The following is an 18277-nucleotide window of genomic DNA, read 5'->3' as shown; positions in this document are numbered from 1 at the left end:
CAGAACAAGAGGAAGATGATGGATGGATGGATGGATGGATGGATGGATGGATGGATGGATGGGACTGATGAAGATAAGTTTATGTACAAAGTAGTCAAAGGTCTGTGCACAACTAGGAGGCAGGAATAGTTTTCAGTCTTGTTAGTTTAGATCCAAAGTCCTGCAACAAAAAGGACGTAGATTCTCCAAACGCCAAAACAACAAACGGAAATCAAATATTCTTCTTGACCTTTAGTCAAACAAGAGAATAATGTAAACATCCATCCATTATCTTTTACCCGCTTCTTCCATTTTGGGTCGCCGGTGCCCATGTCCAGCAATCACTGTACGAGGGGCGGGGGACACTCTGAACATGTCTCCAGTCCATCAGAGGGACACATAGACAAATGAGACAAACAACCATTCTCTCACCTAAGGACAATTCAGAGTTACCATCAGTCTAACATGCATGTTATCAGTTATCAGTCTAACATGCATGTTTTTGGTCTGTGGGAGGAAACCCACGCAGCACGGAGAGAACATGCAAACTCCACCCAGAAAAGCCCCCGGACTGGGAATTGAACCGGCAACCTTCTCACTGAGAGGCAGCAGCTCTACCAGTTGTGCCACCGTGCTGCCCCAATATAAATATAAATAATAAAATCAGATTTGGTCCTGCAAGGCTCTGCAGAGACAAATTAACGAGTCTGTGCTGTAAACATGTAATTAACTTAAAACATCCAAAACTTACAATAATTCAATTTAGATTATTTCATTATAATGTAACACAAATATCTGCATAAAGGAAAAATACCAGAATAAATTAATTTCTCTATATCTGATAAAATGTTAAAATATTCATGAAAGCCTTGAATAAGGGGCTGTAAAGTCTGTAAGAGTCTTCAGTAAAATAGTTTAGCTTGTAAAGTAGCCTTGTCTTGAATATTTTATTTATTAACAACATTAAGCTCATTTTATTACTATATTGTTCTTTTTGTCAAATAAGGAACGTCTGAAATACAAAATCAGGGAAATTCAGCAATAATGCTGAACAAGTCTTTAAAAACTTCATAATTGTCAATAAATATTTTATTCTCAAATTGTTTCGTTGTTTTTTTAACAGGAACGTCTGAATAATAAAATATTTGTTTATTACAACTCATGACGCATGAAAGATAAATGTCTTATCTTGTTTCCATGTCTTGTAAAGACAAACGATGCTACAGACGTAAAATGAGTGAAACAAACTGAATTTGATGGTTTGACTGGAGCACAAGTCCATTTTATATATTTAACACGTTAACACTTCCAGGTGCACACATTTCTTAAATCTGATTTTCTAGAACAGCTTATGTTTGCATTTGAGCTGATCAGCAGTAAAAACATGATGAAATAAATAAAACCTTTGTTCATGCAGGGTAAAGATTGAACTGTGCTGCTGTAACGCCCGGATGAATCTTACGATGCCCCCAGCTCCCACACCGAGGGACTACCGCTCGCACCGACGGCTCAAACCACCGGTAAGTGGAAGAAAAGTCCACAGTCAAGACACTGGGCTGAATACAGAAGAGAAACTCCTGGTTTAACTGGTTTACTGTTAAATTTATCGAAAACAGACTGAGTTGCATCAGTTGAATCTATAAAAGAAATAAAAACAACTAACTCGGGTTTTGTTTTAATGACACAGACTCTTATTTATAATCTTTAATCCCCAGAACTTCCTCAGCTTCTAAGAGAGCACCCTTTGTGTTTTTATTTCTTATATCATTTTAATTTTTTTACAACAATTTTGCACTTTCCTCCCTTTTTATTTCACCACAAAATTACCAGGGTGGAATTGTGGGTAAAGCCGGAGATATTAAAACCATAATCTCATCCTAATAGAGAGAAGATTGATTCTCCCAGCTCGCTGCGAACTGCAGCTGCACCCGACGGCAAATTAAACTCAGAGTTTGTGTGGGAGAGGTAGAAACCACTGATTTTGGTTTGTGTGTATTTAAGTGAACGTCGGCAGGTTATTGTTTTTAGTGCAAAACCTCCAAAAGCCTTTTTTCATTGGAGTGAACCAACAAAGAGCCGTTAAAACCGACTTGATGCTGCATCCGTGAGAATAAAAAGCCGCCTGTTCTGCAGAGGTGCACTTGGACTCGACGTGTGCGACACTCTGCAGGGTTTGGTGTGTGCGTGCGTGTCTCGGCCCAAACTGAATCTTTAGTTATTTTTGTTGGTCGACAGCTGGAGGGTGCATCCTTTGTGGATTAGCATGACTGAGTACGTTTAACGGGATTACTAATCCAAACTACGAACACCACCTGATCTGAATGTGCCCCCTGCTCGGGGTTTGTTCATATTTCTGAAGGTGCGTGAGACCAACCAGGCTACACACTGAGTCCTCTGCGACCATGGAAAACACGTTTTACCACCTAACATGTTGTTTTAGTGAAATGATAACCAGTAAACAAAACGAAGGATGATTGATCAGTCATCTCTTACACCCACACAAACACTGACGTTGTGTTTTGCTGAAATCAGCAGAACACGACACAGAGTTCACCGTGGACCCTTTTCACTTTTAGCAAATTTATTGTGCAGCCCGATGCTACAATTAGTCAAACTCACTTTGTTCTTAACACTTTACACTTTAAGTCTTTATGGCAAAGTGAAAGCAAACCTTAAAACTAACGTCTTTTTGAAACAAAACATTATTTTGATCTCTGCTGAAAGTTTCCTTCACCTTGACAGGATCCACCTGTGGTGTAATACATTAATTGAACAGACCTCTATAGAAAGCCAACTAGCAGGAACTCATTTTAAAAACCAAAACGTGATGCCAAATGCACTGAACATCATCCCAGTAGTGAAGCACGGCGGTGGCAGCAGCATGCTGTGTGGATTTCTCTCCTCAGGACTCAGACTGTGAAGAACAAGACTGAAATGCTTAGCCTCAAGTCTAATGTGGACTCTGCTCATCACCTGCCCAACACAACCTGCATAGAGAGGCACGGTGGTGGCAACATCATGCTGTGGGAGCAAGGAGTGAGAGACTGGTCTGTGTTAATGGGAAGCTGAATGGAGCAAATTACCAGGATGATCTTGATGAAAACCTGCTCCACTGAGCTCAGAACTTCAGACTGGGTCGGAGGTTCAATTTCCAACAAGACAATGACCCAAAGCGCACTAGCAGGACAAAATGGGAGGGGCTTAGGGATGACCCTGAATATGGCTGAACTAGACCTGACTTGAACCACACTGAAAATCCTCAGAGACTTAAAACGGTTCCACCAATGGCCGCCATCCAACTGGGCTGAGTTTGTGAGGATAACAACGAAAGTGATCCAGGTGTTCCAAGATGGTTGCATGAAACCCAAACGGACTCAAGGCCAGAACCAACGGGGCTTCAGCTCAGTTACAAATAAAAAGCTCTGCTCTTAAACCAGTTGTGTGAATTGTTTAAAAAGCAGTGACAACACAGTGACCAAATATTGTGAGTACTTTATACTCTTCTCTACAGTAGGACGTGTACACTGCACCTTAAAAGTCCAGTTTGTTTTTTCACTACACGTGCAAAGTGATCCTGGGTGCTTTTCAGGGTTTATTGAGGATTTCATGGCCTTACATCTGTGAATGTATGCTTATTCTCTACAAACCAGCAGCAACAGCTACACTTTAGTCCCCACTGTAGTCATTTTCTGAAAACCAGCCCATACGGCAGCACAAAGCGACGTATGAAGGCCCAATCGATTACCAGCTCCCTGAGAAAAACAGGATGCTCAAAAGGAGCTTTAATTCCTTTTTGAAGGGACTTGTTTTTGACGAGGTAACAACCAAGGTCTGACATGGACTGAATGTAAAGCACAGCTGCAGTAAAAGGTGAGGCCGTGAAGTTTTAAAAAGCAACCTGCAGAACCTAAAAGGTGACGGTTACACAACCAACACTTCCTGAGCCGCTTGTGATGAGTGCACATACGAGACTGGTCACTCCTGAAAACACCTCACGCAACGGCTACAAATGTAAACGACCCTGAACAGAAAGAAGTTTGTGACACAAGTGGTTATAATATTTCTCAACATGTAAACTCAGATATGTGATATTTATCACTTTGGTGTGTCTGGGCTGGTTTCTGAGGACTCCTAGTTGTGTGGTTGTGGCTAAAACAAAACTTCTGATCAATCAACATGGTATTTATCTGCAGACCTCTACTCCAGACCATGCACATTATTTGCAGACCAACCTCAACCCACATGGCACTGTCCTCTGCCCGCTGTGTACCCACTGTGGCAGTCGCCTCAAGACGTGTCACCTAAACTGCTGAAGTACACTTAGAATGATGATAGACTATGATAGAATATGATAGACATTTTATTAATCCCAGGGTGGATATGCACCAAGTAACGGGCGAGTTGGTCAGTGTGTAAATGTGCTCGGGTGATCAGCTGTACGACTCGATCAAATGGTCAAAAACTCCTGGATGGAGATCGTGCAGACGTCGTGTTCGGAGGAGTCTGTGCTGAAAACTGTGGCGCTTTCTTCATGACAGATTTGTGACCAAACAGCGGCTGCAGGGACGGACTGGAGACTCTGGGGGGAAGAAACCCACGTGGTGAACTGCAGCGGGACGGGTCTCCCAGGAGCTCTGATCCTGTGTCATGTGAACGATGAAAGGTGGGCCTGAAAACGAACGTCCCTCAACCACGTGAGTCGACTGTTGGGCTTCGGACGGAGTACGTCAGAACTTTAAGACCGTCTGATCCTCGCCGTCTGTGGTGAAGAGGTGAAGGCAACCGGGGGACGTAGATCTCTCATTGGACGGCGCAAATTCTTTATTTTGAATATGTAGGAAGGGAATAGATACACTCTGGTTTATGAATGAAAGCTGGTGCTGAACATTGAATTCATATATAAATATTTTTTAGTCCAATCTGTGTTAGCCCATCTCTATAGTTTATTTCACTACTCTCCTTTGTTTTAATCTGCTCCTATTTCTTTGTATTGACACGTGATGCTGAGGACGCCAGCGCCATGCGTTCAGGATTTACGTGTTCGATGGAGCAGACGGACGTTCACCACAGTTTGTCAGCTGGAGACTGAAGCAAATACAAATGTCTGAATCCGCACAAAGGAAGAAAACAACAACAATTCATGTGTGCGAGTCGGTCTGTTCTCTTCGTGAACTTCCATATCTGTTCCTCTCATTATGTCCCAGTTGTCCTCCTCATCCATTCCCTTCTTTAAACATTGTGTCTGCATCTTTGTGTCGTCTTCTCCCTCACCTCTTTTCTGCGTCGACTCTAAACTCAGCTGACTGTGAATCTGCCTAAAAAGCACTTTATTCTTTGTTTGTCGTGCCCTTAAAATGTCACGCCATCCCCAGATATTCACCCCTCCCTTCAAAAACACACCAATAGTTTATTTGCTTGTCTTCGTTTCACAGTCTGACTCAATCTGTTGCAAATGTAGAGGGCAGACCGACTCAGAGAGCAGCAAACGGGTTGTCACTGAGTAAAACGTAAAGTGTGAGGCAGTGAAAGTCAAAACAAATAAGAGTCAGACGTGATTTATTCAACACTTTACAGCACACTCACTCTCACACACACACACACACACACACAGGTACAACATGTTGCATCAGCACCGCTCGGTGCTGGAGTCAGTCCCAGCACGACTCTACATCACCAGTTATAAACAACTGGACCACTAATGGGAAGCTGACACATCACCGATGTCTCAATACCTGGATGCTCTCATGTGTACAAACACACCGGTCCCATTTTTACTACCAACACGCCCCACCCCCACCCCCACCCCCAGTGGGATCTGTTCAAGTAGAGGATCAGTTTGATCGTTAAATTCTTGTTTTTAAGGTTGAATCAGTTTACCATCTCCACAGGGAGCATCTTAACATACTGCATCACTGTGTGGTATCTTAGCTGCACGGTGGATCAGAGGACAGTGCTCCAGAGAGTTATCAACACAGCCCAGAAGATCGTGGGCTGACCTCTCCTCTCACCAGAAGAAGCAAACACACACGTTGTTGTACTCAGGTGTAACGACAACAAAGGTCCATTCCATTCATCATAAATATAAAAACATGTAAATCTTTGTGGCCGACGTACGAGCGGTGGCTCCTAAACGAAAATATCAACTGGGTAGACATTAATTTCCTGAATTATTAACCGTACTAGTTTTACAAAATGCATAACATTTTCTGTTTATTTATTTATTTATTTGGTTCCCATCAGTCGTTGCCGTAACGATGGCTCCTCCTCCTGGGGTCTTCTGTGATAAAAATAAAATATAAAATGTGTTGCTTGATCTTTAATTGTTTTTTTTGTTTGTTTTTTTCTTCTTCATCCCGCAGGTCCAGGTGGTTTCGTGAAAAACAGTCCCGTTTAATAAATCAGATTCTGATCAGATCAGATCACATTCTGTCCATCCTCCTCCAGTTTTCTGTTCTGGTCCTCTCTATGGGCTCCAGATGGATTCAGACAGAACATCTCCACCAGAAGGTTCTGCTGCAGTGATTTCTGACTTCGAGCTCAGGTCATGTCATGTGTTAGTGGTCGTATCAACGTGCTAAAACCAGCCGAATGTGTCCACATGGCTGAAAATATGACACTCCGAACGAGACTGTACTGGAGCTGGACGTGTTCCGATTCGCTTGACCAACGAGTCGTGAACAGAACCAGAACCGCCCCATAACATAAATATGTAAATAACTGAGAATGAACCACTAACAATCCTTATAATTACATTTAAAGTTGTCAAAATTGTTGAAAAACAGTAAATGAGTAATTTACATGTTTTATTAGGAGGAACTACTTTGTGTGTGTGTGTGGGGGGGGGGGGGGGGGTGACCAGCTGGTTCCCTTTAATCTATTTGAGGATTGTGGAGTATCAGAAACAATGGGCTGTGGAGACGACAGGTCCAGGAGAGAACCAGACCTGCCCAGAGACACCCTCCATCTCCTCCTGGGGGTGTCCCCAAACCAGAGGACATAGGATCCTTCCAGAGAGTTCTGGGTCTGCCCCAGGGTCTTTCCCAAGCGGGACAGCCTGGAAAACCTCAAAAGGTGGCGTCCTAATCCTGAACCACCCAAACGGACTCTTCTCAACGCAGAGGAGCAGCTTCCCCAGATGATGAAGCTCCTCATCTCTAAGGCTGAGGCCGGTGACCCTCCACAGGAAGGCCTTCTCACCCTCGTGTGTCCAGGATCTCACCTCATGACCACAGACCAAACACTGACCAGTAAACCCAGTGTTGCCTTTTGACTCAACTCTTTCTTCACCCCAAAAGACCAAAGCAACGCTCTCATTACTAAAAACAAATCCATCCCATGTTATTCACCATAAACAAGATGCCCAGCTACTTTTCTAACTCCGTATTAAGTGAATCTCTTTGTAATTCTTTAATTCAGCGTTGGATGGAGGACAGTCGGCGTTTGTGCAGGAGGGGGATAATTCTTTCTGCTTCGTCTGCATGTTGGTTTTTCTCGGGACAAGTTATTGTGTTCATGTGAAGCCTGGTGTGACAAAGAAGTGTGGCAGTTGTTCACAGCTCACATTGTTGCTGCTTGATTCCACGTTTTGTCTGCATTGTTCACGCTAACGTTTTGTATTGTTGGATGAAATCTGCTCTCGTAGAACTGCACAGCAACAAAAAAACGTTCCAGTGAACGACTGGTTCTGTAAGGTTTAGTCAAAACTGGACAGATCCTTAATCATGCACAACTTGTTTTTAAAAAATGTATATATATATATGTAAACTGTTATAATCTTTTATGTTTTCTAAATGCCATAAAAACAACTGAAGCCATAAATAATAATAATAATAATAAAAAGGCTGGAAGACAGAAAAACCTTGCAAAGAGTGATGTTTTTGTTTCACATTATTTCACTTTTAATAAACCCACGTTTATTTTTCCCACTTTCTCCTCCGTCCCCAACTTCACCTTCACCAGGTGTGGGCAGGAAGAGTCCTTTAGGATGATTCAATGTCTAACCAGCAGCAAGACATGGATGTATGGTACTTTAGATACAGCCGCCTGTGATTCATTGCAGTCCAAGCACTTTGTGTTACTGATGTTCACTGATACTGCACTAACAAGAAATTAACAACATGCAGCTGCCGGAGATGTTCTGGTCAAAGGTTATGGATGTTTTAATAAAAACATTCTTCCCCTGAGAACAAACAGCCGAACTGTCTCCAGAAACGTTCTCTCATCCTGAACTGGAGATGCTCGGGCGGTGAAGGCCAACAGCGCCATGACAGACTCCAGCTGGCTGCGTGGACACCCACTGAGCCACAGTACACCTGCTGAACTGATAACGGTATAAAAGTGAGCGGATGACGCAGCTTCTCATGTGTACACATCTTTGTATATGATATATGTATATTTATGTAACCTCTCCTGAAAACCTGACCTTGCAAGTATAAGTACTAGTTCAAAACCTCCTCCTGCCGTCGAGTGCGCTTCTTTTGGGTAAACAACGTTAGAGATTTTCTCCAGCTCTAATAAAAGATATACCTTTAACAAAAACATTAGTGGGTGTTGCATAAAAATTAATTTTATTTTAGTGTTGATGATAAAGTTCAACGCTTTGACAATTGTTTAAGGTTCCTTATTAAAAAAGCAAAAAAGAAGAAGGCAGGAGCACAGCAATGTCCCCATCTCTGAGGGCAGTGGATGTTTGTAGTTTTTGAGAGGAGTGTTTTTCTTGACTGGAATTGAACGGTGAATGTGAATAAACCTAAATGTTGTTGGTGCACGACATTCAAGTGGGGAGGAGTGAAACTGTGGAGAAGAAGGACGGAGGAGCTTTGGTTTGTTCTTGTCTGAGGCGGCGCAGAGCGGCAGATCTTGATGAGTGGAGGGAACGAATTTATCCATCTCCATGTGCAAGGGTGGAGCCAGGGGGTGGCCAATGGTGGCCAAGGCCACCATAGATCAATTACAACCCCCCACCCCCCAAAATAAATAAATAAATTTAAACAGAGGAAACTATACTTATAGGCAATATAAAGGCTAGAAAGCAGAATTTTCTCAAATGATGGGGATGGTCAGTTTGCATAATGGTGGCCATCTTGGATTCTGATGTGACAACCAGTTTTTGAAAGGAAGCTTTTTTTATACGTAGCTGTAACCACGCACCAAAATGGAGGTCGGCACCTCACTTGTTTTGAAAGTCGTCTTGCTCACAACATGCACAGATGGATTTCCATTCCCCATCTTGGCTCCGCGGCAGAGGACAACAAAAGACCGTGGCTTCTAACTGCAAACCTTTAGAAACAAGTGTGAAGAACGCTGATGCAGCTACTAGATGTACTTTGTTTCTTTAACTTGAAACTGATTCATTGGGGGGTGGGGGGGGGCCTAATGTGATGTTGTGTTTCAACAGTCGGTTCTTTATCGTGTTGTTGCATGCAGAACACAGAGGAGTCCAACCACAGTCAGCAACACTCAAAGCAGAGCAGACATGCAAACAAATGAAGATGGAGGCGGTGAAAAGAAACGACAACCGAAGAGCCAAAACCGTAAAATCAAAATACAAAGATGGAGGAAGGGGCAGTGGAGGGAGGAAACAACCAAAATGAAAGTGTGTCTTGCGTCATGTTTATGGCAGTTTTGTGACATAACACGGGGAAGAAGATATTCTGCCTCTGAAGCAATAATCACCTTCGCTTGGGATGACTAGAATGTACGGCGTTGTTATTTGTCCCCTACCTATTACCACTAAGGCCAAGGGCCGCACGTCCCCGCCGGAAAGCATGAGAGAGAGAGAGAGAGAAAACAAACAACAAAAAGGAAAAAGAAAGAAAAAAGTCTAAGAAAAGAGATAATAGTGAATTATTTATCCATTCCATTAAAGCTGCCTGCTTTAAACTGGAGCGGAGACGGCTCTCCGCTCAGATCCGTCTGGGAACGAACAGCTGGACGTCACCTGGAAAGGCCGGACAGATGTGCTGAATATGTTCACGAGTAAAGAATGGTCAGTGAATGCAGCGTGGGGCCTTCTGAGTCAGTCGGGTTAATACAAATTAACGGGAGCAGAAAATGGAGGGAAACACAAATAAAGAGATGGTCAAAGAAATAAAGGAAAAACTTTGTGGCCTAAAAGTTGAGCAAGAAACCTGGCGTCCATGTTCTGCTGTCGAACCAAGACCGTGACGCAGCCTGCTAATTTATAAACATTTCTTTAAGCTGATGTTGTAAGAAAAAATACAGTTTTCTTTCATTTTTCCGTTCAATTGTTTTTAAGTATTGAGGCAAACAGCTGGCTCCAGGTGGTTTGTTCACGTCTTTAAAACAATATATTGGTATAAAAATACATTTTATTTCAGAGCAAAGTGTGAATTTGACACGTGGAAACGCTGAGTCAGCATTTTCTCCTGTTTATTTCATACCTATAAACTATTTCTGAAGTCTTCGTACCATTTTGACCACTCGTGCTTTAAAACGCTCTGCTCAGGGCAGGAGAGGCTACGAGCTTAGACTTTAATTAATTTTACTCGTTTCAAAATATTCAACGTTATTTAAAATGAAATAAGTCCAACAGGAAGTTCAAGTTTCTTTTTCTCTTTAAAATTGGACTCAACAAATCGGCTCTTTTTGGTCATCTGATGCTACTTTTAGCTACTTTAAGCTTGAAGCTATTGTTATCCTCTTAATATTTTAGCTAATTTTACTTAATGATTTTAGCTTTGATTTTTATTTAGCTTCAAATTTGTTGATAAAATCTGTTATATTAATTTTAGCACAGCTTTGCTAATTTAAGCTATTGTTTTACAAACGACATCTTTAGCATGTCTTTTGATAATTTTAGCAACTGTTCTGTTGTTTTAACCCTTTAGCTAAGTTTTGCTATTTTTAGCAATTGCTTTGCTGTTTTTAGTTTTGATATACATTTTGCTAATTTTTTTCTAAAATTAGAATCTGTTTTAATTGCTTGTTTTAGCATTGTTTTGCTAATTTAAGTTGCTGTTGTTTCGGCTGCATCTTTAGCATGTTTTGTTATTTGTAGCTACTGTTCTGCTTCTCTTACCCTTCAGCTGTGTTGCTTATTGCTTTTCTGCTTTAGGTTTAGCATCTGCTCTGCTGCTTTAAGTTGTGGTTTTGCTGATATCAGCATAACTTTTGCTAAATTTTGGTTCATTTTCCAGTTTCATAGTATTTTTTTAGCTTCTAGCTATTGTTCAGGTGCTTTGTTTTTAGCTAATGTTCTTGTCATTTCAGTCTTTGTTGTGCTTGTTCTTGCTTTAACAAAGTTTTAGCTTCTTCAGCTAATTTAACCAAAGTCATTCAGCCTTCATGATGCATTTTCACAGAAAATGCACTTTCTCTGAATAACAAGAAACAAACAACGTGTCAAATGAGAATTACTGAGGAACGTGTCCTGATGCTGCTCAATAATCAATAATCCAGGTGGAACAAGCTAAAAAAGTTAAGTCTGGTCCTCTGGACGTTCAAAAAACAAAAAGCTGAGGAACATGAAAACGCTGCTTTGGTCACACTTTGCTTTTTATTTTCAGGAGACAGAAATGTTAAAGACTTGCTCAGCTTTCATATCCTGCATCAAATAAAACGACTGTTTTGTATATTTAAAGTTTCAGGTGAGTTCTTCAGGTGTGCAGGAATAATCTCTCTGGTTAAACTCAGCTCTTCACTTTTCCAAAGAACCAGGTTTTATGTTACCAGTACAGTCAGTCACCCTAACAATATAAAGAACAATGCAGTTTAATTTTAACATGAAGACATGGATTTGTTGACGGCATCAACAATACTTGACATGCAGCATCAAAGGGAGGTTCTTTAAAATCCCTAAACTTCATCATTATTCTTCAGAAACAGTTCATGATTCTCACATTAATGTCTGCCACTCTGAAAATAATTATTTTCTTCTACATAAAATATTTAATTTAAAAAACTGGAACAAATGATAAAACTGTCCCTTCCACGTGCAAAGCTTTGTCTCATTATTCGTCTCCATGACGACTTTAGAAATCAAACAGGAAGCAGAAATTAAACTGGAGTCAAACTGACGGTCGGTTAAAGTGAAATGTGTCCGAGGTCCGAACAGAGACCCACAACGAGCGTGGAGCGACCCAGGAGTACCGCAGGGCAACCACAAACTGGATCTGTGCACATGAGGACGTGTCCTCAGAAAGACAAAGGACTCTCCACCAGAGGAAGCATCAGTGCACGAATCACTGTGAGAAGAGTTCTGTCTTTTATGACACAAACTAAGCTTTAAAACTGCAGTTTTACTTCGATGCTAAAGGTTTCTGCTCATATTTGGTTTAATTAGAGTATTAATCACCAATAGGAGTCCCTTTCTCCCGTTCTTCCATCATTAATGTTCTGCGGCTTTAATTTGGATAAAACCACATTTTCTTTGTTTCGGTCCATTTGTTCCTCGGTTTCTGACAATAACTCACATTCATAAATTTTATTCCAACTACAGCTAATCTGCCAAATTCACAGATTAGAAGTGACCTTTTCTGCTAAAATCCATCGCTGTAAATACATTGATAATGCTATAAATGAATATTCAATATCATTTGATATCACAATAAATACGCTGATATAAAGGAATAAATTGTGACATACATAAAAGTGCATTTAAAGTGATTTTTTAAAGCTGGTTTTGTAGGAATTTTAAAGTCATCAAAAGCTGTTGTTTTAAACCAAAAAGCCACAAAGTAAAAATAAAAATAAAAAACATGTCTTGTCTCAAGCACGCGTACATGCAGACAATCAGAGCGCTGCGTTTACACGCCCAAATTACTTAGCACTCGGGAAAAACCTCGGTGAAAGAGATGAAGAGAAAAAAGGAGATATAAAAGAGAGAAATGTGCACAAATGAGCAATAAAGGCTTGATGTAGTGTAGATGAGCCTGAAAGAGCGCGGAGATGTGGAAAAATCAAATCAATGCCTGATGCAGATGAAAAATTGGACAGAAAAAAAGAGAAGGTGAGAGAAATCGATAGCGAGCCTGAAAAGCTTTCGAACACATCGACTCGCACACAAATGGAGCGTTAGCAAAAGATGAGCAGCAAATAAAGAGCGGAGACATGGAGAGGGCAAGACGGAGCAGGAAGAAACCTCCTGCATCCGTCCCGTCAGGGTCTGAAGATGGACACGTGACTCTGAGGGAGGCCTTTAAACCTCGGGGGGGCTCAGGAGGGACAACGTGAGGAAACAGGAGGTGCACATGAAGGGGAGGCTGTGCGTGAAGACCATGCAGGGTGACATGGCTGGGATTAGTTGACCTCTGTCAGTAGTTTGTGATTTAATCTAGGGGTCGTGATGTTCTGCAGATAATCTTCACTGAGGAGGTCCAGAGTGGAGTCAGGAGCGAGAGTCGTGATAAAACAGACAAACATGACTGAGGTGTGGCTCAGTAGAACGGTGCTCATACCTTTGCGGGCCAGGCGGATGCAGTTGATTTTAGTTTCCTGAAAGATAAAAAATATATATTTTATTGAAATGATAATGTTTTTCCAAACGTTTCGGTGTTCAGCAACAAAATGACTCAGAAATATACAAACACAACTCACAAACCGTTAAACATAGCCCCTCGTCGTATTATCCATTTATCTACTTACACCCACCGTTTTATAAACTGCAACAGTAAAGGCCGCCGGCGCATTTTATTTCTGTAGAGTTCTGAGGCCATCTGCGTAGAGACCACGACTCACGGTGGGGGTCCCATGTCAACTTGTGAACCACTGGATTACATTGATCTCACACATTTTAGCTTGAATCTGAAAAGTTTTCCTAAAAATGTGTTTTTCAAACGACCAGACTGACGGGTCATTGAACAAACAGGCAGGTTTGAGCTCAGGTTAGTTTAACAGAGGTGTAACAGCAGCTGGTTGACTTGAAGCCCAGACCACTTGGTTCTGTCGTTAATGAGACCGAGCCGAGTACACGACATCGCACTTTGACGCGTTTTGGTTTCATCTAAAGAGAGAAACGTTTAGTCAACAAAGAGAGCAGTCCGCAATAATCTTATTTGTCTGAAATGGATTGAATAATTTAAGATCAATGGGCTTTTCATTTCCTGGATGAGCTGAAGGAAAACACTCATTCAATATTTGTTTACTCTGTTTCAAGACTACAGCGTTTTGTTGTATTAACAATAAAACTGTTTTATCCATTTTACACACGGAGGAGTTTCTCATCAAGGGTTTACAACCGTTCATATATTCGTTATGTAGAAACTCTCAGATTTAATCTGATGATGGAACATGAACATCTCTGCGGGTCACAGACTCCGTCCGATCTGCGTCGGTCTTAGCTCAGTGGATTCATTCAGTCCCGTCACTCTCTCTCTGATGGGCTGTCAACGCCCAAAGTGGCGTGTTCTTTCATTCCTTCAGAGCTCCGCCCCCTCACGATGTGCCGTCACCAGCAGGTGAACTCGTCTCACACACCTGTCGTGGAGATAGCGGCCTCCATCACGTCGGTCCGTTTGTCCCAACAGAGAAGAGGCTCCAGCTGCTGCTGCATTTTTCACGTCACGCCAGCATTAAAACTAAACCACTCCCACTTTTACGTTCTCCTGAAGCAATGCTTTATGGGTAATATTGAATACTACTCTTTAGCTGCTTAAAACTATAAATAAGCAGTCCTGTTTTGAACAAATGATGCTCCACGAGGCTGAGTTTTATTTTCTGAAGGGTTTCTCTGAGAAACGGGCAGGCCAAAGATAAATGTCTAGATTAGGTCGTTTCAGCCGACATCCTCAGAGAGTGCAGTAAAAACAAGACCACGTTCTGCACCGCAGGAACTTTTCAGTCTTTACTGTGAAGTTTGTCTCAGTGTTCAGAGAGAAAGAAGGATGAATGATGGATGTTTAATGATCATCTCTCCAGAAGAGTAAACACACCTGCTTCCACTGTGCCTGCCTGTCAAACAAACGGCTGACTGGACCCGTCCGCTTCAGAACCATCTTCATCGGACTGCCTCGTTGGCTTCTGTTTGCAGTTGGATGTAGTCAACCTCCGCAAACCTCCACAATAATTAGTGTGTTCCTCAGTGAAGATAACAGGGTATGCATACCACTAATTAGAAGTTAATTACTTAATGACACCCTGAACTAGCTATTATTGTACCTAATTAATTTTGTGCAATATCTGCATGTGGTTTCTTAGCACGGGGTGTGCTCATGTGGAGTTAGAAATGTCTTGTGGACCTTTACTTCAGACCAAATGGTTTGTTGTTTCCAGTGATCAAAAGCATGACACATGTAAAAAAATGGCACCATAACCTGAAAACTGGCCCTCACATCTTCACCTGTTCATGGTCTTAAGGGTGAAGGACAATAAACGGCTTTAAATTGATGCATAAAAAACTGACGAGCAACGTTCCCTCCACTGCTGGTTCCAAGCATTTCATGGAAATACGATTCCCTGAGGATTCCCTAAAATTCCACAAGTAAATCTGGAAATTTCAGGAGGAAGTTCAATCTAATGGTAAGGCCAGTCCTTAGTGTTGGGGGGGAGTCAGAGAGTGATTTAACACTTAAGCGTTACAAGTTCTGAAAGGATGTACTGCACACACTGTACGAACAGAACATAGACCTACAGCATCTTGAGCAGGAAGGTCCAGACATCTCTCTCCACAGCCTCTTCCAGCGCTTCTGGGAGGACTCCAAGGTGTTCCCAGAACAACAGAGAGACGTAGTATCTCCAGCGTGTCCTGGGACTTCCCCGGGGTCTCTTCTCAGTCAAACATGCCCAAAGCACCTCCTTAGGGAGGTCCCCAGGGAGCATCCTTACCAGATGTCCGAACCACCTCAATTGGCTCCACTGGATGTGGAGGAGCACCAGTTCTACTCTGAGTCTCTCCTGATAACTGAACTTCTCCCCCCGTCTCTAAGAGAGAGTCCAGCTACCCTGCAGAGGAAACTCATTTCAACCTCCTGGATCCATGATCTCATTATTTCAGTCTCTACCAGAGTTCATGACCAGAGGTGAGGGGAGGAACGTAGACCGACCGGTGAACAGAGAGCTTTGCCTTACAGCTCAGCTCCCTTTTCACCACAATGGACCGGCACAGATTTCACAACACAACATACACTGCACCAACCTGTCAATCTCAAGCTCCATTCTTCCCTCATTTGTGAACAAAACCCTGAGATACTTGAACTCTTCCACTAGAGGCAGAACCTCATCCTCAACCTGAAGAGAACAATCCACCCTTTTCTAACTGAGGCAAACAGAAATGATTTATTAGAAGAGAAAATTGATTGTTGTCAGACAATCAGCTGAGCTTCATTATACCTTCACTGATCACCTAACAAACATTACACAAGACTTGAATAGGCTTTACCCCTCTCCCCCTAACAAGAACTGGACCATCTAAGGACCCTTACAAGAACCCGTATGGTGTTCACGCAGGCGTTTATTTCTCGTGATTTTAACCATATTCACCCTAACCAGCCTGATCTTCAGTCTCGTCCTTTTAATTATAATATTTCTTATTTAAAACTTCCAACTCCAGCACTGAACCATTTCACCAAAAGTAAATGTTAAATACTTTGTGTCCAACTTTCTAATGAGCACTGAAGAAATATTACTAGTTCCCTGAAAACCACTTTTATTTTCCACTCCTTGCCTGTAATTTGTACTGGTTATCACCCATTTAAAGGCTTGGTTAGTTCTGGATTCACAGTCAGTGCACAGAAGCAGAGTTTTATGCTAATGGGCTAAACCTCAGTTTAAAAATAATGAATGTTACCACATTCAAGTCCAATTTACTGCCATGCGTTCATACACAGATACCAGAGGAGGACAGCTGCTCGGACACATTTTACTATTTATAAATGATATTAAACTTTAATGTACTGGAGGTGAAGCTGGAGTTTCTCTCTGTTCATCTTTCTTGGATTATTTATTTCCTAATCAGAGTTTGTTGAGTTAGTGTTTTGTCCAACCATAAGTAGGTTTGTGTTGGACTTTGATGAGGTCTAAAAGAACTCCTGAAAAGCACCGGGAGCTTCTGGGTTCATTTGTTTCTCTAAAGGTTTTTACTGGAGCTCCATTTTAACAAACACTCAACACTTCCATTTAAAAAAGTCACGACAGGTCTACAACTACAGAGCCATTCTTCTGCAGAAAACTGTGCAGAAATTTGCAGGCATTTGCCCATAAAGCAGAGTTAGAGGTACCCCACCCCCCAGCAGGAAGAATAAAAAGCATGTTGGGATTCTGGAGCCATCTGAGTGCATCGTGATTGACACAGGCTGTCAGTTGGTAAAATCTTTTTCCTTGAAAACCCAGAACTGGCACTCTGAGGTTTGTCTGGTGTGTGCGTGGGTGGGGGTGGGTGGTGGTGGGGGGGTGACATTGATTGTCAGAGTACCTTGGCCAACCCCTGAGGCTTTTTACTTGTCAAGAAAGGTGTCTGGCTGCATTTTTCACAGCGTGGAGGAGCATGTTTCCCCATGCGTGCCACAGTCTCCTTTTGTTTTGTGCCATTTCTTGCCCCATTTCTTTCCATCTTCTTCTCCACAATCTTTCCCCTCTAATAACCCCCACCACCACCACTAACCCCCCCCCCCCCCCCACCCACAACCACCACCATCTAGTTTTACCCTTCCCCAGCAGCTCTCAGGTTTTCATCAAACATCGTCATTTTCTTCCATCTTTCACTTTATTTGAATCTCTAGTTCTGCATTTCAGTCATTTTTCGAATGTCAGATGTTTTGAAGAGACAACATATTGTGCAAAAGTTTTAAACCACTCACTGTTCTCTCATTTTGTCTTGAAGCAGTCAGACAGATGTCTTGATCAACAGTTCTCCAGACTTTCTGAATGTTTTAAGACATTTCTATGACTCAAGACCTCTAATAAAAGTTTTTTGGGTTTTTTTTTTACACAAAACTGAGTGAACCATGAAGCCGTTTCCTTTCATGGCTGGTCTTCAGTTCTCACATCGACCCACTGGGCCTCACAAAAGAAGACTTTCCATTCAGCTCTTTGCAGTCACAGTAACTCCTAACCTTCTAAAAAGCATTAAAATGCTGCAAAAACCTTTAAATTGTGCAGAGATTAAAGGTGCACAACACTTAACTACAGTAATATAAATGGAAAAGCATATTTAAGTAAAGGAGATAAAATATCACGTCTGACAAAGAAACTAAAGCATGTGATTCTAAGGTTAGTTTGTGTGTGTGTAGAGTGATGTATGCGTGTGTGTGTGTGTGTGTAGTAGAGAGCTGTATGAATGTGTGTGTGTAGTAGAGTGATGTATGAATGTGTGTGTAGTAGAGTGATGTATGAATGTGTGTGT

At 41.9% G+C, this 18277-nt stretch overlaps 1 protein-coding gene across 1 annotated transcript in view; it reads right to left on the bottom strand.

The window, feature by feature from the left end:
• The window catches only part of ptprt (protein tyrosine phosphatase receptor type T), a 340867-nt gene that overhangs the window by 122129 nt on the left and 200461 nt on the right, over positions 1-18277 (bottom strand). The window contains exons 13-14 of the mRNA XM_037679934.1: positions 13398-13434; positions 9655-9711 (exon numbers count right to left, since the gene is read on the bottom strand). Coding sequence (XP_037535862.1) covers positions 9655-9711; positions 13398-13434 — 94 coding nt within the window. The remainder of the gene's footprint in view (positions 1-9654; positions 9712-13397; positions 13435-18277) is intronic.

This window comes from Nematolebias whitei, chromosome 7, assembly GCF_014905685.2.
Source record: "Nematolebias whitei isolate Nwh7 chromosome 7, NemWhi1, whole genome shotgun sequence".
Classification (NCBI taxonomy): domain Eukaryota; kingdom Metazoa; phylum Chordata; class Actinopteri; order Cyprinodontiformes; family Rivulidae; genus Nematolebias; species Nematolebias whitei.
The sequence above is the reverse complement of the archived record's forward strand: the minus strand, read 5'-3'. Positions and strand labels throughout refer to the sequence as shown.